The sequence below is a fragment of the Polyodon spathula genome, chromosome 13, assembly GCF_017654505.1.
Source record: "Polyodon spathula isolate WHYD16114869_AA chromosome 13, ASM1765450v1, whole genome shotgun sequence".
Taxonomy (NCBI): Eukaryota; Metazoa; Chordata; class Actinopteri; order Acipenseriformes; family Polyodontidae; genus Polyodon; species Polyodon spathula.
The window spans coordinates 20423801-20447739 of NC_054546.1; the positions used below are offsets into that span (position 1 = coordinate 20423801).

Below are 23939 nucleotides of genomic sequence, written 5' to 3' on the forward strand. Positions count from 1 at the left end.
TGATTAGGCTTGCTGCTATTCAATTTTTATTTTTTTGCCAAATCAGCAATTAATATCGAGGTTTAGTTTAGAAAGAATTTACAGTTTTTTCTATGTTTATTTTTCAATTGAAGCAGAAAATGGGTGAAATTGACCTTTATGCTTAAAAAAAAAAAAAAAAAAACATAGATTTTTTATGCCATTGAGAAACATGTCATTTAGCGAAACCCGTTTATCATATTCAAGATTTTACCAACATTCTAATTGAAATAACGTTACAGCAGAGCTATACTTTGTAAACAAAACTAAAAATGTTTTCAAATAAACCGTAGAAAACGCAACATCCACAGACTTTTATAGTCTATATATGCACAGAACAAAACATTAGATAATTGAACAGAATTAACTTGCATAATTTATTATTCAGAGTCTGCGCTGCCCCCTTCCTGCTTCAGCACAGCGGGAATCAGTTACTGGAAGGCAAGGCAGACAGGCCTTCTTCATCCTGCCAATGAGACTTCAACTGTCAGTCTGGGTATTGTGCACAATATTCAGTAAGTGTTTTCCTCTTGTGCACCATTTTCAAAGCAAACTAGTAACTGTCACCATATACCTAAAGCAAAGGCTTACACCTTAACCCGCTAATTTCAAAGTAGGCACTTTGAATGACAGGAGTTGTAGCTGGCAAATGAAAGTGTACAGTTGGTGCAGGTTTTGATGACTGACAGTCATTTAAGTGAATGAGAGCATTCTAGCGCTGCTTTAGTCAACGATGTCAGAACAGGGTGAAAGTGACACTACAGTACTAACAGACTACAGAGATGACTGACAGCAACTCTAGCCATTCAGAGCGGAACAGAGACGGGACAGGCAGTAAGTAAAAACTACACAAAGTAGAGATGATTTCTAAATAATTCATTTTGGTAAGAAAATAAAAAAAAAATAGCAAGTGGTTTTACCAACGTTTATTTTATATAAATTTATTTCAGTCAAACTTTTTTGGGGAATTCAACGTTTAACAAGCTTTACTGATTAATATAAAAAGTAGCAAGCCTAGTAATGACAATACAAGCCACTCCAAATGAGAGTAATGGCAATATAAACCACTCTGAAGGATTGCAAACATCATAAAAAGGTAAGGGGAAGCAAAGAGAAGGAACAACATGAAATGAACTACTTGCTCTTCAACTGATCCATGTTACAAAATAATCTACAGAAACGTTATGTTTGCACTCAAAAGCTTTGCCTGAAAGATAGCTGATTCACAGCTTCTCTGGGGCTGCCAATCTTTTCACCCATAAATTCGGACTATCCTTAGCAATGAGCAAAAAATACATTCGGACCACTCTGGTTTACTACAATATTAAAAACTCAGTGACCAGCACTCAGAAATAGAGGATAACCAAAACAGGTTACTTCATCAGTCTCTAAAATATATTTTATATGTTGAAGCCTGCGAGTTCCAGTGTATCAGACTTGTATAATTATTTATTTTTATGTTGTAGAAAAAAAAAAAGAAAATTGAGAAAGATAGGTTTCAATTCAGATTATAGGAAAATAATTGCCACATCATTGCATTGTAATAGATGGGTATTTACATTGAAGTAACTGCGTATTTATCAATGGCTCCTGCTGTGTAATTACATTAAAAGGCCTTGTAAAGAACATCTAGCTACCTGATGTAATTGCATGCTAACAGCATGGTACGGGCCATTTCCATGTAATCACACACTTATACCACAGACAGTTACAATGTAAGTGCAGGTTATTACTATGCTATTATAAGGTTATGAATGTTCTGTTATATATAGTGCTACTGATAACTATTATACATGACATATACTGAATAAATAAAACAGCAACGTACTAGCAATCATTTTAGTTACAAAAATTATATTTTAGTTATTTGTTTTAACATATTCATCAAAGCATCTAGGCAAAGTGTTATACATATAACCTGTATGGTGTGAATACATTCATTGAGGGGGCTTTTCAATACATTAAAATAAGCTGTTTGAGAACCAGGCACCAAGGATCCCCCCATAGCAATTACCTACGTCTGAGTGCAGTTATAGGCCTTTGAATTCTAATCCAGTGTGTCACACCATGACTAAGTTTATCTTTCTGGAGGGCAAAGAAGGCCTATGTCTCATCTTTTGTGAGGTAACAGCTGTGGATCTATTTCAATGAACAGTGGAAAACTGATGTGTGTTCTGAATGACTCTCCATTGCTCAAACAATTATTAACAATGCTTGCTAACTATTCCAGCAAAAATGCTTCTGAAGAGATGAATCGCTTTGTGGGGAAGTGAGGCATTTCACTTGTTTAATGCACCAAATTCTAACGCATACCAGACTATGACCTGCCATCTAAATGTTGAATTCCAGGACAGTCTAGCTGTTACACACGGTAAAGCTGTTACACAGGTCCAGTGCCTGAGGTTCTGAAGGGCAGAGTTACACAGGTCCAGTCCTTGAGGTTCTGAAGGACAGTGTTACACAGGTTCAGTCCCAGAGGTTCTGAAGGGCAGTGTTACACAGGTCCAGTCCGTGAGGTTCTGAAGGGTAGTGTTGCACAGGTCCAGTCCCTGAGGTTCTGAAGGGCAGTGTTGCACAGGTCCAATCCCTGAGGTTCTGAAGGGCAGTGTTGCACAGGTCCAGTCCCTGAGGTTCTGAAGGGTAGTGTTGCAAAGGTCCTGTCCCTGAGGTCCTGAAGGGAAGTGTTGCATAGGTCCAGTCCCTGAGGTTCTGTAGTGCAGTGTTGCACAGGTCAGATAACAAATAATGGAGAAGCTCATTTATAGCAATCTTATTTGCACCTAAACACCTCATGCTTATTATTCCCAGGCCTCCCCAAGCAGAGACAGACCTAAACTCAATGTTGAAAAGCAACGGCACTACAACTCGCTCCTCATCTCAATGCAGCTTGCTCCTGATCTCAATATAACTCGCTCCTGATCTCAATACAACTCACTCCTGATCTTAATACAACTTGCTCCTGATCTCAATACAACTCACTCCTGATCTCAATACAACTCGCTCCTGATCTCAATACAACTCGCTCCTGATCTCAATACAACTCACTCCTGATCTTAATACAACTCTCTCCTGATCTCAATACAACACGCTCCTGATCTCAATACAACTCCCTCTTGATCTCAATACAACTCGCTCCTGATCTCAATACAAATTCACTCCTGACCTCAATACAACTCTCTCCTGATCTCAGTGATGGCTCAACATTGACTCAACAAAGTCAACGACTCTAGCAGCTGGTGAGCTCACCAACGCAAAAGATGTGTTAAAATGTAAAAGGTTTTTTTTTTCTGTATGAAAGGGACAGATCACAAGTAATATTGTATTGTCATTGACGATACTTAAACAATTATGGTTCTGTTGCCTCAGTGCTGAAAACAAAGGCTGAGTTCAGGCATGCAGCCAATTATAACGAAGTGTGGTTTTCTGTCAGTAAGAACATAAGAACATAAGAAAGTTTACAAACGAGAGGAGGCCATTTGGCCCATCTTGCTCGTTTGGTTGTTAGTAGCTTATTGATCCCAAAATCTCATCAAGCAGCTTCTTGAAGGATCCCAGGGTGTCAGCTTCAACAACATTACTGGGGAGTTGATTCCAGACCCTCACAATTCTCTGTGTAAAAAAGTGCCTCCTATTTTCTGTTCTGAATGCCCCTTTGTCTAAACTCCATTTGTGACCCCTGATCCTTGTTTCTTTTTTCAGGCTGAAAAAGTCCCTTGGGTCGACACTGTCAATACCTTTTAGAATTTTGAATGCTTGAATTAGGTTGCCACGTAGTCTTCTTTGTTCAAGACTGAACAGATTCAATTCTTTTAGCCTGTCTGCATATGACATGCCTTTTAAGCCAGGAATAATTCTGGTCGCTCTTCTTTGCACTCTTTCTAGAGCAGCAATATCTTTTTTATAGCGAGGTGACCAGAACTGCCCACAATATTCAAGATGAGGTCTTACTAGTGCATTGTACAGTTTTAACATTACTTCCCTTGATTTAAATTCAACACTTTTCACAATGTATCCGAGCATCTTGTTAGCCTTTTTTATAGCTTCCCCACATTGTCTAGATGAAGACATTTCTGAGTCAACAAAAACTCCTAGGTCTTTTTCATAGATTCCTTCTCCAATTTCAGTATCTCCCATATGATATTTATAATGTACATTTTTATTTCCTGTGTGCAGTACCTTACACTTTTCTCTATTAAATGTCATTTGCCATGTGTCTGCCCAGTTCTGAATCTTGTCTAGATCATTTTGAATGACCTTTGCTGCTGCAACAGTGTTTGCCACTCCTCCTACTTTTGTGTCGTCTGCAAATTTAACAAGTTTGCTTACTATACCAGAATCTAAATCATTAATGTAGATTAGGAATAGCAGAGGACCTAATACTGATCCCTGTGGTACACCGCTGGTTACCACACTCCATTCTGAGGTTTCTCCTCTAATCAGTACTTTCTGTTTTCTACATGTTAACCACTCCCTAATCCATGTACATGCATTTCCTTGAATCCCAACTGCGTTCAGTTTGAGAATTAATCTTTTGTGCGGGACTTTGTCAAAAGCTTTCTGGAAATCTAAATAAACCATGTCATATGCTTTGCAATTATCCATTATCGATGTTGCATCCTCAAAAAAATCAAGCAAGTTAGTTAGATACGATCTCCCTTTCCTAAGTAGTGCTGGGACAGTATGTGATTTTCATGTTCAAATATTCTTTCAAAATTCAAACGAATATTCTTTCATTTTGAATGAGCCGGAAAACTAAAATATATTTTTTACTATATTACAGTAAGAAAAAAAAAAACCTGATTCTCCATCAAATGACCTATTAATAAAAGAAGAAAAAAACACTGTTGTGTACAGTATAGAGTGCACTAATTATTTCAGACACCAAATTCGACATGGTCATTTTTCAGTACATTTCAAGCAGTGTTTGTTCTAAAATGTGAATATTTGTCCCACTAAGAGGCCACTCAGCTCACTTCACTTTGGGCCTCAGGTGGACAAAAGAGATTATCGATACAGGTACCACCCAGCCCCACATATTCCTAACCATTCCCAGGTAGAAATCCTCTCCCTTTACCTTTCCAGCAAGACCGGGCCTGGCTGTCTGTTCTGTGTGTCAGCAATGTCACTGAAAGTACAAGTGTAATCAAGATGTGCTGAATGGAATCTGGGACGGAGGCTATTTTGGTCCTTGTGGAAAACATTAGAACATTCAACTAACCCCTCTGTCAATGCCTGTTTCTCAACCCTCCCCCTCTGTGTAGTTTCTGAGAATGGGGGGGATATGCCAAGGAGCAGCCTCAGAGCTGGTGGAACAGTTACAGTGGCGTGACTAGATCAGACATGGCTGTGATAAAGCAGCTTATCTGTGTGGGAGAACAATCAGCCTGTTCCTGGTGCAGTTGCTTTAGTATTTCAATGGAAGCCATCTCATAATTGAAAGGGACTGGTGCTAACAATGGCAAATACTTCCTACTGGTTCCACCCCCTAAATCTGAGACACATTGGGATGTTCTACTTCCACTTATTAAGTTGAAAATAAGACATTTTTTTATATTAAAGTCATATTTGCTTAATTTAAGAGCAAGAAGCTTCACATTTTAATTTCTTGTTATTTTTTAAATTTTTTTTACTACTTTACCTTTTTATGAGGTTAGCATTTATTCAGAGTGGTTCTTATTGCAATGACTAAAATACTGTCTTTAAAAAAATAAAAGTTACACTTATACGTCAAAGTGATTTAACCTAAACACACCTTAACACAGACTTATCAGAATACATAAATATATAAATAAAGTACTAGTATTGCAATAAGAATCTCTCAGGACTGCAACATCATAAAGTGGTAAGGGGACTCTGAAACTGTTATGGTGAATAGAGATTGTCCATTTACAGTTTCAGAGGAGGCAGAAATTAGAGTTGTGCACCCTAGTGGCCATTTCTAAAAGCCTGTCTCTTAAGAAATTCAGCTTTGAGGAGTCAGAAGCACCCCCATGTTTGAATAAGGACATGAGTTGAAGCAAATCTGGCAAATCGTGATGCAGGCAGAAACAGCAATACAGAATGATAGAGCGCACACATAACAGGACATTAAATTGGGAAGAGAAAAAAAAATCCAGTTTTGTAGATGATATGAGGTTCAAATGGTTCAGGGCCATGTTACTGGCTGAAAGCATACCAGTCACTAGGGGGAGTATGAAGCAAGTGCAACATTTACAGAAAGGATTGCTTGAATCATTTTTCAAGTCTGTTTTGTTTTTTTTTTTTTTTTTTTTTTTTTTTTAATAATAATATCAATGATATTCCTGAAACTGTTCAGGACTATTGGTTGTTTCATTAACAAGTAAAGAACAGCTTCAGGATTATTCAACTTGATTTTATTAATAAAAACAGACTTTGGAAAAAACATTCTTTCAATAGCTCATGAGTTTAAACTCTTGTTTTATAATAAAAATACTGTACATTTTTACTACAACAAAACATTCAAAATGCAGTCCTATATTTGAGGCCCAGATAAGGAATGGAACTGTACAACAGCTAAGGTTTATGGAATGATTAAGATATTTAGAACCACCATGTTATTTTTGGTACCTTTATATTAAGTTTGCAATCATTCTTATTGTATTAAATAGGGTGTTTATTTTTTTTTTTTATTAAGTCTGTTCTTCAGCTGTAGTTGTCAGCCTCAGGCACATATTACACACCAGCTAAATTAACCAAAGTTAGTAAGCACCAGCAAACATCTGCTTTGTAGTCCCAGAAATATAAAAGGAAACTCCATCCAAAGTAGGTGTTCACTAGATGGCGCTGGTGCTTACTGACAGAAAGACACAGATCTATGTAATGTTTATAGGGCAACTTGAACCTAAGAACATGTTTATAACACACTTCAAAAAACCTTAAAACGATCCGGGAGGTTTTGAGAATAGAGCCCATGATCCTAGACTTGAATGGGCTGACTTCAAGTCTAGACCTTCCTAGACCTTCCTAATGCCACTTCCCAGACCTTGTGTTGGGTTACATAATGAACTAATAATACTGATGAGCTAACAATACTCACAGTTTTGTTGAATGGTAAGATGTTGGTCTTTGAATCATATGGTTTGCAGTTTGCTTCCAGCCCTTGCCTCTCTGTCCAATGTAATGAGCTGAGATGCTAATTCATTATATAGTGCTATGAGGACAGGTTATAACTTGACCACGACAAGTGAATTTAAAACTGTATAATCAACATTTTACATCAAATGTAAAAAAAAAAAAAAAAAAGTTAAAGGTTTTAAATATTCAAACCCTGTAATAAAAATAATAAAAGGTACAATTTCCAGTTCCCGTTCCAGTTTTAGGATTTGCTATTCACAGTGCAATATGTGAATAGTAAAGGAACCTTCCGATACACAATAACCGAGAGTTGGATTCCAACTAGCAATCCAACAGATATCAGTGCAGGACTATATCCGCTGCTCCGTGCCAGGACACTCGGATAACAGTGCAGATACTTGCCCAGGCCAGTTTCATCAAGGGAGAATGGTGACACCCCAGGTTTGTGTATTGGCCTAAGGACCAAACTGACTGGAAGAGTTTCAATAGAGGACGTCACCAAGGAGCCAAATAAGAACTTGTAGCAATATGATTAACGTGACCTTCAATAGCGACATGATCGTGAACAAAATATTGTATTTGAGGAGTAAACTGACATGGTACCAAACACCTTGATGCATTGACTTCAATGTATACACAATACTTTATACTCCATGTCCATTGTTGGCAGTATCACCAACTCTCGGCCTCCACAGAGCTCCCCACCAGACCCGACAAGGCTTGCAGACTGGATACAAGGCAAAGCAAGGTCTATGGTGTCCGTGTGCACATGCGCCGTGGTGGTCTAAAATGCTCCCGTCCCCGAGGGTACCACCTACGGTAAACCTGTGAACCATGGAATGAACGAGATCAAGTTTGCCCACTGTCTGCAGTCCGTAGCTGAGGAGCATGCTGGCTGACACAGTATTGAACTCCTACTGGGTGGGTGAAAATGCCACATACAAGTTCTTTGAGGTGATCCTTATTGATTCATTCCACAAGGCAATGGGACGCAATTCCAATATCCAATGGCTCACAATGCCTGTCCACAAGCCCGGAGAGAGGTGTGGTCTTACATCAGCAAGAGCCACAAGTTTCACCTCACCATGCACTTGCTGGAGAAGCCGCCTCACCCTACAAATGGGCCGCTATCGTTAATCACAACAGTGCTAGTATATTTCATGTGTTGATAAAGCATTTCTTGGATGGTTAGAAAAAAATACTACTAATACTTGTAATAAAGTATTGTAGCAATCTCAGTTAACGTAGGCAGGGGCACATCACACACGGCGAGGCAATCCACACACAGGCAGAAGGCGGGCACGAACCCCGGGCATCTCGCACTGAAGCATAGCGCTGATACTGCTGTACAGAAGTGCCGGTTCCTTTATAAGGAGCACATATCGGGCTTATGTCTTCATGTGTGATTATGTCACATACTAGCCCTGCTGCTGCCTTCCCCTCTGTACGCTACACTGTATACATTGATAAATTGAGGTCAATATGACAAGGTGTTTGGTACCCTGTCTGTATCTTTTTCACGCTAGAGGGCGCTATCTGACCAGAAACTGGTTTGTCACAGATTGCTTCTGAAACAGAATGTTTGACCAGCAGCTGTCACTCGCTCTGATCCGTTCTCCTCGCCTTACCTGCCACAGCCTTCTGAGTGTGCAGGCAATTTACAATATAGTATCACGTGGTGCCCTGTTGTTCTCTGTTGCCCGAGCTGGTTCTCCGGTTTAAAGGCGTGTGATAGTTTTGTTAGATGGAATCAATAATGTGAATGCGAACATTGTTTGAACTGTAAATGCATATTTTAAAATAAAACGTTCGATAATATCTCATGGTGCAATTGTCATGCCAAAATGCCGAATATATGACATGTCATACTCGTCTCTGTATTAATTTATTTTAAATGTAAACTTTCCCCAAATGTTTTATGGAAAGTGTTCGTTATGTACCGTATACGACCCTTTTTGTTTACGTGTGTGTGTGTCTTGCCGGAGCATGTCTGTTTAGTTCACCTGAAGTCTACCTGTAGGTAATGTAGACAAATCCGACAGTCAACACGGCCTGCTTCAAATGAAATATAGTGCACTATGAAATACATTCTTAAGCAGTTATCCAGAAATAAAAAATGTTTTCTTATTATAGATTAAACATTTTTTCGATTCTAGGATGTGGAGGTAGAGGTCTCCCGCATTACCAAAAATACCGCTAATCAGTTTTAACGTGTTTTTGACAGTCTTTAAAAATGAACGCGGTCCCTTTAAATACTCTGTTTAGCCTGACGGATGAAGTCACGTGTGAGCCGCTTTTGCAGGAAATTGATTCAGTCATTGCAAAAGAAAGTAGCTGGGCTGGGAAGCGGTCTGGTATGTTTTGCCATTGAGACACTTTCTTTACCTAAGTAAAGTAATCCCGTCTGGATCCCGAACTTCACGCCAGGGATGAATTGAACCTGTCGGGTTGAACTGATTTTTCCGCACAATAACACGCCGCTTGTTTCTAGTACAGTACCACCACAATGGATAGTTGCTGAACAGCATCGTTGATATTTGCACATGCTACGGTCGGCAGAGGATGGAGCTCTTCCAAGCCAAAGATCACTATATTTTGCAAAGTGGAGAGAAGGCGCTCTGGTGTAGTAGAAAGGATGGGTCGATGGTCGTCAGACCCGGTGAGTATTATTATTAAACACAAGGTACCGTTTTGTTTGTGTCTGTCTGTAATGAACATACACGTAACACCCTCTACCATTACCCTTTGCAATTGCATGAAACAACGTGAAACGACAGACCGCCAAATGCTTGTTTCATTGAGTATATATACAAATTAAAATAAAATGTATTGAATTGAAAATCGCGCAAGCTTTGGAAAGCATATGAACAAACGTGCTATGTTTAGATCTGTATTGGTTTAGTAAAAGCACAACATTAATAAATGCATTGCATGCTACACTGTATTGATGTGCTCGTTACACTAACCATGTCAGTAAACAAAACAGGCAGGTACGTAAAGTACGGAAGGCGGGCTGTTGCAACACAGGTACATGTACAAAACCTTTTGATCCTATAGGTTTGTATCAGAATAAAAATCGCAAAGACGTTAAGTGCGGCCTTTAATATAAGTTATAATGTATTTGCCATATTTACATACCGGGAGGGAAAAAAAAAAATATTGGGTTGGCTAATGGCATATCTGCCATCACAGAAAGTGCAAGATCTGTAGTTGACACAATGTCTGTCCACTTTGCTTTGCCAAGTAATACATTATTGCCTATCCAGATAAAGTAAAATTGTAGCGTTAGGCAGGGACCAGCATTCGACAAAAAAACATAGCGGTGTTTACTTCCTGTAAAACATAAACGCGTACTAACAAAACCCCAACTGGCTAGAAAAAAATACCTGGTGCGAATTATAATTAAAATTACAGTTACAATGCTACTTTGTTCAATTACAGTTACAACTATGTAATTGCAATTATAATTGCAGGTACACTAATAAGTAATGTAAATAGCCCCACACATTAACACGTTTGCTGTTTATTCTACCCAGCAGTAATTAGGGGTACAATACACACACATGTTATACAGTGCCTATAGAAAGTCTACACCCGCTTTCAAGTTTTCACCTTTTGTTGCCTTATAGCCTGGAATTAAAATGCATTAAAATAGTTTTTTTTTTTTTCATTTATCTACGCATCCTACCCCACAACTTCCAAGTGAAAAAAATATTCTAGAAATTTGTAGAAAATGAATTAAAAATAAAAACTGAAATAGCTTGGTTGGATAAGTGTCCACCCCCCTTGTAACAGCAATCCTATATTAGCTCAGGTGTAACCAATCACCTTCAAAATCACACACCAAGTTAAGTGGCCTCCACCTGTGTTAAATTGTAGTGATTCACATGATTTCAGGATAAATTCAGCAGATCCTGTAGGTTCCCTCTGCTGGGTAGTGCATTTCAAAGCAAAGACTCAACCATGAGCACCATGGGCGCTTTCAAAAGAACTCTGGGACAAAGTTGTTGAAAGGCACAGACCAGGGGATGGGTATAATAAAATATCAAAGGCCTTGAATATCCCTTAGAGCACAGTCAAGATGATTATTAAGAAGTGGAAGATGTATGGCACCACCAAGACCCTGCCTTGTTCAGGCCGCCGCTCCAAACTAAATGACCGAGCAAGGAGGAGACTGATCAGAGATGCTACCAAGAGGCCAATGGCAACTTTGCAAGAGCTACAGGCTTTTATGGCCAAGACTGGTCAAAGTGTGCATGTGACAACAATATCCCAAGCACTTCACATATCTGGCCTGTATGGTAGGGTGGCAAGAAGGAAACCTTTACTTGAGAAAGTCCACCTTGAATCCCATTTGAAGTATGCAAAAAACACTCAGGAAATTCTGTAGCCATGTTGCAAAAAATTTCGTGGTCTGACAAAACTAAAATGGAACTTTTTGGCCTAAATGCAAAGCGCTATGTTTGGAGCAAAAACCCAACACAGCGCATCACCCAAAGAACACTATCCCTACTGTGAAGCATGGTGGTGGCAGCATCATGTTATGAGGATGCTTGTCATCAGCAGGGACTGGGACTCTTGTCAGGATAGAAGGGAAAATGAATGGAGCAAAGTACAGAGAAATCCTTTTGGAAAACCTTCTGCCCTCTGCAAGAAAACTGAAACTGGGACAGAAGTTCACCTTTCGGCATGATAACGACCCAAAGCACGCAGATAAGTGGAAAAAAATCCTCATTTAAATGCATGAAACTCTGAGGCACTGACACAACAAAATGTGAAAACAGTTCAAGGGGGTGTAGACTTTCTATAGGCACTGTATAAGGTTTTTTTCAAACAAATGGGGTCACTAAAAGTGGCTGAAAATACAAGAAGAATGTTCGCTTCACAGTATTGTGGTGTTTGACTTGAATTATATGTAAATATGTTGGTTTTGTTTTATTTGCAATCATGCAATCATTATTTTACCCAGGCTTGGGGTCAATTCCTATTTTTCAATTCATTGTTCATTTAAAAATCAATTCCCAATTCCCATTCCTTTTGAAGTAACTGGAATGGATATTTTAGAGACATAATAATTGTTGTGCTATTCAGCTCTTTAGTTTGAAGCCATTGTTATTGACGGTGACCTTAACTGAAGTAGTGAGAAGCTCATTTTAACAGAATCCTGCTGATTGCAATTTTGACCAATGATGCATTCGAATTGATTAAAAGGGAATGGGAATTTGGAACTGACCCCAATCCTTCACTGTGCCGTTTGACAAATCCTTGAATATTAAAAGAAGTAAAGTTAATACTTAACTGTGTCTGTACAAAACTGTATCTAAATTGGATCATATCACTGGAAAGTGAAAACATTAACAATGGTCTGTTATCCAGAGAAGGAAATCCGAGGTGTTCCATACACTGTGTATGACCAGTAGATTAGCTGTGCATCCTCCATGACATCATTGTTTTGCTGCACGAAGGCCAGTTTGGAAGCAATACTGCTCCTTGCTTTGTGTTGGCCACAGATATTAACACATCAGCAGTATCCTGCACCTCTTCCAACAACTGGAACCTGCTGTCAAATGCACTTCTACATAACAATTTCTTTCTTTACTCTTGGGGATTTAAGTCCTCCTTAATTTGCAACTTTTAAAGGATACATTCTGGGAACGAGAAAGCATCTAGGCTATTCCCTTCCTTGTACACCAAATAAGAATCTAAATAAATCGATTGCAGAAGAGAAGGATTTTCAAGCTGTTGTCTTAGTGGCTACCATGCCTTTGTATTTGATCCGTGATGTGTGCTTACATCATTGTAAACAGTCCCAGCTGGCAGGACTACATTGTAAATGACGTGACATCCAGGTTGTGTTCCTTGGAACATGTATGTGTATATATATATATATATATATATATATATATATATATATATATATATATATATATATATATATATATATATATATATATATACATTATACACACACACACACACACACACACACACTACTGGTCAAAAGTTTTAGAACACCCCCATTTTTCCAGTTTTTATTGAAATTTAAGCAGTTCAAGTCCAGTGAATAACCTGAAATGGTACAAAGGTAAGCGGTAAACTGCCAGAGGTTAAAAAAAAAGTTTAGGTTACCAAAAACTGAAAAATAATGTACATTTCAGAGTTATACAAAAAAGGCCTTTTTCGGGGAACAAGTAGTGGGTTAACAACTTACAGCTGTTTTGCAGCAATGGAAGTAAATTAAGCCTTGAAAGTTGATGCTAACAATTCCTACAGGTGTCCCAACTTTTGTTGATTACTTACAAACCCTCTGTCTGTATAAAAGCAGTGTTGGAACAGACTGTGTTACTACACCCTCTTAAGCATTATTTGGACAGTATTGTACTGCAGGAAGTAGTATATTGCTATCATAATGGCAAGAAAAAGGCAATTAACAAAGGAAGACAGACAGACCATTATAACCCTTAAAAGTGTAGGTCTTTCCTTTAGAGAAATTGCAAAGAAAGCCAAGGTGTCAGTGAGTACAGTTTCCTACACCATCAAAATGCACTTGAAAACTGGAGGAAACTCTGACAGAAAGAGGTCTGGCAGACCAAAAGCCACAACAGAATCAGAAGACAAGTTTCTGAGAGTCAGCAGCTTGCGTGATAGGCGGCTCACAGGACAACAGCTTCAAGCACAGCTTAACACTGGTCGAAGTAAGCAAGTCTCAGTTTCAACTGTGAAGAGAAGACTTTGAGCTGCAGGTTTGACAGGTCGAGTGGTAATAAGAAAGCCATTGCTAAGATGGCAAAATAAGAAAAAGAGGCTTGCCTGGGCCATGACGCACCGCCAGTGGACTACTGAAGACTGGAAGAAGGTCTTATGGACCGATGAATCAAAATTTGAAATCTTCAGTTCATCGCGCAGGGTTTTTGTACGCCATCGAATAGGTGAAAGGATGGTTCCTCTGTGTGTGACACCAACTGTCAAACATGGAGGAGGAAGCGTGATGGTCTGGGGCTCTTTTGCTGGATCCAGAGTCGGCGACTTGCACAGAGTGAGTGGCACCGTGAACCAAAACGGCTACCACAGCATTTTGCAGTGCCATGCACTACCCTCTGGTATATGCCTAGTTGGTGAGGGGTTCATCCTACAGCAAGATAATGACCCAAAACATACCTCCAGGCTATGTCAGAACTACCTTAGAAGAAAAGAACAAGACGATAGGCTTCAAATCATGGAATGGCCAGCACAGTCTCCAGACTTAAACCCCATCGAGCTGGTTTGGGATGAACTGGACAGAAGGGTGAAAGCAAAGCAACCTACAAGTGCAACACATTTGTGGGAACATCTGCAACAGTGTTGGGAAGAACTTTCCGAACAATATTTGATTTCCATTGTAGAAAGAATGCCACTAGTGTGTTTGGCTGTTATATCTGCAAAAGCTGGCTACTTTGCGTCAATTTAGATTAAATTTTGTTAAACAAAACTATTCCATGATTTCTTTTTTAACTCCAATTGTTTATTTGTTCTATGCTTTAATTTCAGAGTACACTGAGGGATTAAACTGCGTAAATTCCAATAAAAAACTGGAAAAATGGAGGTGTTCTAAAACTTTTGACCGGTAGCGTACATATAAGAACATAAGAAAGTTTACAAACGAGAGGAGGTCATTCGGCCCATCTTGCTCGTTTGGTTGTTAGTAGCTTATTGATCCCAGAATCTCATCAAGCAGCTTCAAGGATCCCAGGGTGTCAGCTTCAACAACATTACTGGGGAGTTGATTCCAGACCCTCACAATTCTCTGTGTAAAAAAGTGCCTCCTATTTTCTGTTCTGAATGCCCCTTTGTTTAATCTAATATATATATATATATATATATATATATATATATATATATATATATATATAATTTATATATATTTTTTAAGTTCAAAGCTCCAGCTGCCCAACGTTTCAATATGTTGGAGGTATTTATAGGTGTTTGACGGTATGTAATAGTGTTTAACAAAATGTAATAAACATTCATATATGTTTATTATATTTTGTTTTTAGTAAAACAGCATGTTGATAGGGCTTTTGTAGACCTTGTGATTCATTACTGTATTGAACAAACAGGATCATAATGTCTCAGTGTGTCACTACTGCGAGTACTGTGTATGTCTAGCAGGGGTGTTCAAATCAGAGTCACTAAATGAAGCACATACCTGTTTCAGCTTGCTAGCTGTCTGTCTGCACTGCAGTCCATTCATCTGGAGCTCTCACAGGTGTGATGTTATACTTCCTTCCTGTCACAGTGAGGTTATTCAGTTACTGTGTACATGTACTGTTCCTTCCAGTTGGTATTGGTGCAGATCACTGCATGCAGTAGGACTAGGGCTGGAGTGTTTCTTGCCCTTTTTACCGCACTCAGTATTGTTCCATCATCTTTTTGGGGTACATTGAGTCAGTTTGTCTGGCTGTCCGACTGTCTTTTATGTATGTCATTTTACAGTGTTTGTCCAATTGTGATGAAACTTTCCAAGGACCTTCTTTAGCACAGTTCTGTAAAGTTTCACATTCCTGGGCTGTGTGGAGGCTGTCTAGAGATCTGCTTATCCGATAGAAACTTGAAGAGAGTATCAGAGTCTCGGTATATGGAGGCAATGTCTGTCTGTTAAAAGCCTTTGCATGTTGTCTAGTTCTAACTACAGCTAGATTGTGTCTCAACTCCTACATTGAAAATCTCACAGAAATATTCACAAATTCTGATGTATTCGAAGAAAAAAAATAAATTTTGTTCTGGTAATTGATTCTGAGCGTGCCTAGCGCTATTCCTTTTCTCAGATGGCCTTGTTTCATTATTGCTGAAAGCTGCCAGGTGGGTTGAAGTCTTCTCTTTCTCTGCCTGCCAAGTTTGTACAGGCAGCTGCCGTGCTAGCTTCCCCAGGCTGCGGTGCCTCCCCTTTGGGATGGACAATAGCAGACCTCCTGGTCCCTGGAGCTTCACTGCAATGCTGCTGAGCAGGCTATGGCTGTCATTACAGAAGTAGATGACCTCGGCCTATGTATTTTCAGTATGTATGTTTGACATGTGTACGCATATGGACATGCATCTCCATAGGTTACCAGGTTATTATGTCACATGCTAAGGAATGTCCTTACCAAGGTTCATCATAATTTGATAAAATAGCTATTAAAAAAGTAAATGTGATTTACCTATAAGCTTATGTTCATCCATATGGGCGAGCTTGTTTTAATTGTAACTGAAATTAAAAATCTTTCCTAGATAATTCTCTTGCACAGTTAGTATCTGTTGATTTGGTTTTAAAAGTATTTCAGCTGGAGAGTAAAATTGTCCCCATCCCTTAAGAACATAAGATAGTTTACAAACAAGAGGAAGCCATTCGGCCCATCTTGCTCGTTTGGTTGTTAGTAGCTTATTGATCCCAGAATCCCTTCAACTCCTTTCCTGTCATCAACTAACCAGCTGCTTCCTCTAACAACTGAAATGCTTTTGACCAGCAACATGCTTTGTCCCTGAAGACACAGCTGAGGTCAAATGACCCAGGAAGTGAAGCAGTAACAGACTTCCTACAAATAAGGCAGACAAACTAAGGCTCTTCTTTAACCCAGTGTAATGTTAGATCTAATGATTTCAAATGGGATTATGTTTTCAATGAGTTTATTTTAAAACTGCATGGAGATCATCGTAATGGATGGATGTGCAAAATAAATAATTAAATCATTTTGTTATGATGACGCTGCTTTAACAGTATATTACAGCATCAGCTTTGAACGTCTGAGTTGCAAATCACCATGCATATGCAGCAGTACCACTGTGCAACCGGAATAATAGCTGTACACTCCTGCAGCAATAGCACTGCGTGTGTAACTGGAATTATAGCTCTACATTCCAGCAGCAATAGCACTGCGTGTGTAACTGGAATTATAGCTCTACATTCCAGCAGCAATAGCACTGCGTGTGTAACTGGAATTATAGCTCTACATTCCAGCAGCAATAGCACTGCGTGTGTAACTGGAATTATAGCTCTACATTCCTGCAGCAATACCATCGCAGTGTGTAACTGGAATTATAGTTGTACATTCTAGGTGTGAACAGGGACCTAGTGATTCCTGCCCTTGTAAACTTTACTGCAGTAAATTTGCATGCTAATGTAGCGCTTTTCCCATGGTTAACCTATGCATATACCACAGTTTACCCTGGCTTGCCATGCTTTCCATTTAAACTTGTGAGATCACCATCCCTTTTCACTCTGCACATTATTCATTTATTTTGTGAACTTGTGCAATCCATACTACTGTAAGCGTAAGCAGTACTGTTTAGTTACTGTACACAGCATCCCCGATATTCCATTCAAAGTGCCATGTTTGATGGCTTAGACCACACAGGCTGTTAGTGTGCAGTGGGAACCCCCTTGCCCAGTACTGTGTTTACAATGCCCATGTTAAAACATGTTAGTTCTATTAAGTGGCAGTATATCAGGCTCCTGCTCAATGTGCAGCTGGGGAGGCTTGTTACAGGGGCTGTCCAGTGAGTATTAGATCCCACAACAGGTCTTGAATTGGTTGTCTGCTGGATGAGAACCAGGAGACAGTTCTGCAGCCATAGCACCCGATCTGCGCTCAGAAGCTAGGCAAGGCTGGGTCTGGTCAATTCTTGGCAGTGGTGTGGTCAGGATTTTGTTTTGATATGGATAGGAATGTTGTAAAAAAAAAAAAAAAAAATTTAAAAAAATTCTTGTGGAGTTTAAACATGAAATAAAATTGTAATGACGTCAAACACGTTAAAAGGGACCGCCTACCAACAACAGAATGTTTCATGAACACGGTGAATACTGTTCATGTCATGCAAATTAAATAACAAAAATATATCGTTATATACCAGGGGTGGCCAAACTTCTTGACCCTATGAGCCACGTACTAAAAGTTTCACATGGTTGAGAGCTGCAAGACACGTACTGTAAAACACTAAATGTTTGCGAGCAAGACATTTTAAATTACTAGCATTGTTTTAAACTTTTTTATAAATTCTCTTCAACATTAAAATGAAATCTTGCACTTAATCTATGCAGTAGTTATCTCCTGATGGCAGTAAAATACACAAGAATAAGGGATAGAACATTGCAGTGCCTACCTAGTTTCTGTGTATTTTTTTTTATACTGAGATCTACTGTTTATTAAACTTTTAATGCACTGGTGTTTTTCCATTACATTCGCCACCACCTATCAGGCTTTTTGCTTAAATGGGACATAACTCTGCGAGACAATTCTTTTATTTATGTCCTTTAATTAGGACATTACTTTGTTTAATTAGGATACAGTATTTTCAAATGATGAATGGAGATTGCTTTCCAGAGCAAGACAGGTTTGTGTAGCGCAGGTTATGCTGTGACTTCCATAAATTGCATAAACCACATTTACATTTGAATTCACTAGATGTGATCGAAAAATTAAAAACTCTGTTTTAGAGCAAGTGCAGTGGCTTTATTATGCTGCTGATTAACAACTGACATCACGAAGATGCTGCAGAATGATCTGTCGATCTTGGGCAGGTGTTGGGACTCTTGGTCTCCCAGTTCATGGCCTGTAATTGACAGAGTGGTGTCTGGTGATACCGTCTCGGTAGGTTTGAAATTGCTGGCTGTGAGCACCCAAGACGGTGAGCCACAGTACGCTGCCCCAGTCCAGCCTCCAGCATGCCGATTGCACAAAAACGCTGCTCTCTTGGAAGTCATAGTGGCATATTGTTTTTTTTTTTTCTCTGTGGTTTTCTTTATTGCTTTCATTCATGCTTGCAATTCAGCAGTTGAAATCACTCCATATCCAGTCTCCAGTCAACTGTCTCATTGCTTCAGTCATAGTCACTCAAGCGTGTCATGGTCAAAGATAAACGATTGAACATTTAAAAAGAAATCAAAAACATTTTGTCAATGTCCATCATTTGTATACCACCTTTTTTTTTATTATAATAGTGATAAGTTTCTTTTGATGCTTGGTATATAATATATATTTTAGACCTGCAATACAACATCCTAAAAATGCATTATCTGGTCTAACGCCCACTCCAATTTTATAAAAAGTTTCATTCATCTGAATAAGGATGTTTGGCAGGAGCAATATTCCATGCCATACCAAACTCGATGATGTCGTTATATAAGCTTCTTTACTGAATGCAGAAGGGAGCATTGGCTGACTGCTGAGACATGCTTTTAAAGAGGCTAGTTTGTTTCTCCTCAAGTCTGATCCAGGAGGATATTCAAATGAAAATGTGTTTTGATTTATTTCATAGACGTTTGAGGTTGCTTGCCTAGTGTGTAAGTGATTTGTTGCAGGTGAGACACTGATGTTTACCACTGTTTTCAGTGAAAGCAAACTCTTCCTCCCATTCTGGCATAAAGCCTCATACTTTAATTTATTACTCGTGGATGGTTTGCTCAATTTCACTGTCTCCACGAAACTAAAAAGCACTTAATTCAAAATAATGAAATTGACTTTCAACCGCACATCGGGCTTTCACAGCTCATAGTGTTGAAGGTCATTAAATGACAAAATGTCCTAGCAGTGAACATGCAGATTGAAATAAACAGGAGAGAGAGGAGAAAGAATAATGAACATGAATGAATACAGAAAACAAAAATAATAATCTTTATTTTGGCTTTTGTTTATTATTCTTTCTTCAGTTCATTTGAGCTGCAAAGTGTGCGACACCCAGCATCTTGCCGGGAGCCGCACTACAACCACGGTTTGGCCACATCCGGAGATTTTATATATATAAAATAGAGACAGACAGAGAGGCTGAGCATGTGTAAATGAAAGCGCTCGCTCAGGTGCTGTTTGAAAAGTGCGCTGTGGTGTGCAGTTTATAATCTTACAGATCGGAAGCTCTGCTGGCCAGTTCAGAACACCTTGCTGGCTACCAGGGCTTGCGTCAATTACTGTTTTTGTATTGCAGTTCCTTTTTTCAAATCAATTCCCAATTCCAAATCCCAAATCCCATCCCTTTAAAGGAATGGGGATTGGAATTTATATTTTATAACTGTTGTGATAGTTCAACTACTTTCATTTGAAGCCAATTTTTAATTGAATAACATTGACTTCAATTCATGTAATTTGTTCCCACTGTGAGAGGCTCATTACAGAATGCTTCTAATTACATTGTTGAGGTGTTGGAAATTCATTTTAAAAAGCAATTGGAATTGAATCAGGACTTGACCCCAGCCCTGCTGGCTACCCTAGTGATACTGTGTAATCGCACAGCATGGGGGCTACGATGTGTATAAAAGTTAATTACTGTGCACCAGCATGGCAAGTTGTGACCCCATTAAAGACTTTGAATTTGATTTCTAATAGATTTTCATTTTCTGATTTCAATTCAACTCATTTCTCGAATGTAGGCCTCACGTAAAGCACATCTCCATTATCTAATGAGGTAAACTATTCCCAATTTTTACAAGGGTATCCACTAAGGAACCTAATCCTTTACATTTATCGGAGAAGCCCTGATAAGTATAGCATACTAAAAGCATAGCAAGTGTAATAAATCAAGTGAAAGCATGGTAATGCACATGCAGGGTGTAGGATTTCAGTGCAGGATCGCTGGAATCGCGCATTTTCCAAGTTGCTCCCACATATCTGCAACTTTCAGTGCGGGAAAATCCCGCTGAGATATTTTAAGACACCAAGCTACTGTATTTTTCACCGTATATAGAATGCTTGAAACGCTACAACAATCTCTAAGGAAGCGGGTGTCAGTGACAAAAGCACTGTGAGCTGCATTCTGAGTAGTTCTGGTTAAAATAAATAAAAAAGTAAAAGTAGTGCTGGATGTTTTAAGTGCCGCGAGACTTTATTCTCTCTCTGCTGTCTTAAGAGTTATAAAAACTCAGTACTCTACAATAAGTAGACAGTTTTGAAAAAAAGGCGATATTAAGTCAATCTAGTTGTTGTTTTGCAAAAGGTGACTTTAGGTTTAACTCTTAAAATGCAGCCCCATTCATTTTGGAGTGCCAGTGCACTGAAGGTTACGCAGATATTACAGAAGTTAAGCCTGTCATCATGTGACAGGGTTCACAGCTTAGGTTTTGTTTGGAGTCTATTGCTCTGTGTAGCAGCTAGACTGAAAGGGGCGGTATAGAAGCTCAGCTCCCCCCCCCCATATTCATTTCATATTGAAGTTCAATGGTTGCAGTGTTTTTTTTTTTTTAGTCATCTGTGAATACAATGTATATATACAGTGCCTATAGAAAGTCTACACACTTTTTAAATTTTTCACTTTTTGTTGCCTTATAGCCTGGAATTAAAATGCATTAAAATTGTTTTTATTTTTTTTCATTTATCCACACATCCTACCCCACAACTTCCAAGTGAAAGAAATATTCTAGAAATTTGTAGAAAAATAATTAAAAATAAAAACTGAAATAGCTTGGTTGGATAAGTGTCCACCCCCCTTGTAATAGCAATCCAAAATTAGCTCAGGTGTAACCAGTCGCCTTCAAAATCACACACCAAGTTAAGTGGCCTCCACCTTTGTTAAATTGTAATGATTCACATGATTTCAGGATGAATTCAGCAGTTCCTGTAGGTTCACTCTCCTGGGTAGTGCGTTTCAAAGCAAAGACTCAACCATGAGCAAAGAACTCTGGGACAAAGTTGTTGAAAGGCACAGATCAGTGGATGGGTGTAAAAAAAATATCAAAGGCCTTGAATATCCCTTAGAGCACAGTCAAGACGATTATTAAGAAGTGGAAGGTGTATGGCACTACCAAGACTGCCTGGATCAGGCCGTCCCACCAAACTGAATGACCGAGCAAGGAGGAGACTGATCAGAGAGGCTACCAAGAGGCCAATGGCAACTTTGCAAGAGCTACAGGCTTGTATGGCCAAGATTGGTCAAAGTGTGCATGTGACAACAATATCCCAAGCACTCCACAAATCTGGCCTGTATAGTAGGGTGGCAAGAAGGAAGCCATTACTCAAGAAAGCCCACCTTGAATCCCGTTTGAAGTATGCCAAAAAAACTGCAAAGCGTTATGTTTGGCGCAAACCCAACACAGCGCATCACCCAAAGAACACCATCCCTACTGTGAAGCATGGTGATGGCAGCATCATGTTATTGGGATGTTTCTCATCGGCAGGGACTGGGGCACTTGTCAGGATAGAAGGGAAAATGAATGGAGCAAAGTACAGAGAGGTCCTTGATGAAAGCCTGCTGCCCTCTGCAAGAAAGCTGAAACTGGGACAGAAGTTCACCTTTCGGCATGACAACGACCCAAAGTGCACAGCCAAATCTACACTGGAGTGGCTAAGGAACAAAAAGGTAAATGTCCTTGAACGTTGAACTGAACGGCCCAGTCAGAGCCCCGACCTAAATCCAATCGAAAATTTGTGGCATGACTTGAAGATTGCTGTCCATCACTGCTCTCCAAGGAACTTGACAGAGCTTGAACAGTTTTGTAAATTAGAATGGTCAAATATTGCCAAGTCTAGGTGTGCAAAGTTGGTAGAGACCAATCCCAACAGACTCAAACCTGGAATTGCTGCCAAAGGTGCTTCCACCAAGCATTAACTCAGGGGGGTGGAGACTTATCCAATTCTGATCTTTCAGTTTTGTATTTTTAATATGTCAAAACTTTTTTCCCCTTAACAGTGTGGAGTATGGTGTGTAGATAAGTGGAAAAAAATCCTAATTTAAATGCATGAAACTCTGAGGCACTGACACAACAAAATGTGAAAGTAGCAAGGGGGTGTAGACTTTCTATAGGTACTTTAATAGTGACCCAACATGATTATTTTGGAAAAACTTTTTTTGAAGTTTTGAAGGCCTTTTATTTGATATGTTACATGCGTGCAGTACAAACTATCCAATAATTAAACATACATAAATTAAAACAGTAAAAAGCAGGCAGAAATAGGATTGAGTGTGAAGAGTTTAAAAAAAAAAATGTACCTTTTTCTTCTGTGCATCAAAAACTTCACATCAGGCAATGGCAAAAGCAATGGAGAGTGCTCTGTCTCACAGGGATGAACAACTGTTATGTCTCCTAAAAGCAGATTACTTTAATGCAACACCAGTGTGAATGATGATGCAGGTAAGCATTGTAAAGCACATAGAGGTAGGGTAAAGTACAGGTAAGCATTGTAAAGCACAGAGAGGTAGGGTAAAGCACAGGTACGTCTTGTAAAGCACAGAGAGTTAGGGTAAAGCACAGGTAAGCATTGTAAAGCACAGAGAGGTATTTCGCTGCTACAGCTACAGTCTGTTTGGGTTGAACCAAATCCCTCAGGAAAAGGAGCACAGATTACCATCTGTGTTACTGATTTGCATGATCTGATATAAAATTATTCAGCAATGAACTGCTATTCGTCTTCTGAATTCTCAGCATAGTAGCAGTTAATAATAGCACATCTCCAGGTTGATAGAGGTGTAGTTCTTCAGTCTTGCGCAGAATGCTTGAAGGCTCAAAGGGTCTATGTGGCACAGTAGTCCAACTTGCAATCTTCAAATCGAGTTTTGTGGTTTCAGTTTAACATCTAGTCATTGTTTTATTTCAAAATACTGCAACGCTATTCAGAAAAAGGACATGTGTCTATGAGGTAGGACTTTTGCCTACAGTCTACTGTATGCAGGTCCACTTGTGCAATTATGCAAATTCAGCAAATTTTTCCTGCTTTGCATCAATCTTTTATTGTGAGCTCTATCGTTGAACAACTGGTATGTTGATTGACATTATGAGATGTTGTAAATATTAGAGGGTGATGTTGTTTAAAGATGTCCCTCAGAGAAAAAAAAAAAAGGTTTCAAAGTGGAAAAAAAGGCCTACATATGATTTGAGGGAAAATAATGTG

The 23939-nt window shown here is 39.1% G+C and overlaps 1 protein-coding gene across 1 annotated transcript in view; it reads left to right on the top strand.

The window, feature by feature from the left end:
• The first annotated feature begins 9424 nt into the window (after window positions 1-9424).
• Window positions 9425-23939, top strand: part of LOC121325922 (phosphatidylinositide phosphatase SAC2-like) — a 97609-nt gene continuing 83094 nt past the window's right edge. Inside the window, exon 1 of the mRNA XM_041268997.1 lies at window positions 9425-9772. Coding sequence (XP_041124931.1) covers window positions 9676-9772 — 97 coding nt within the window. The 5' untranslated portion in view covers window positions 9425-9675. The remainder of the gene's footprint in view (window positions 9773-23939) is intronic.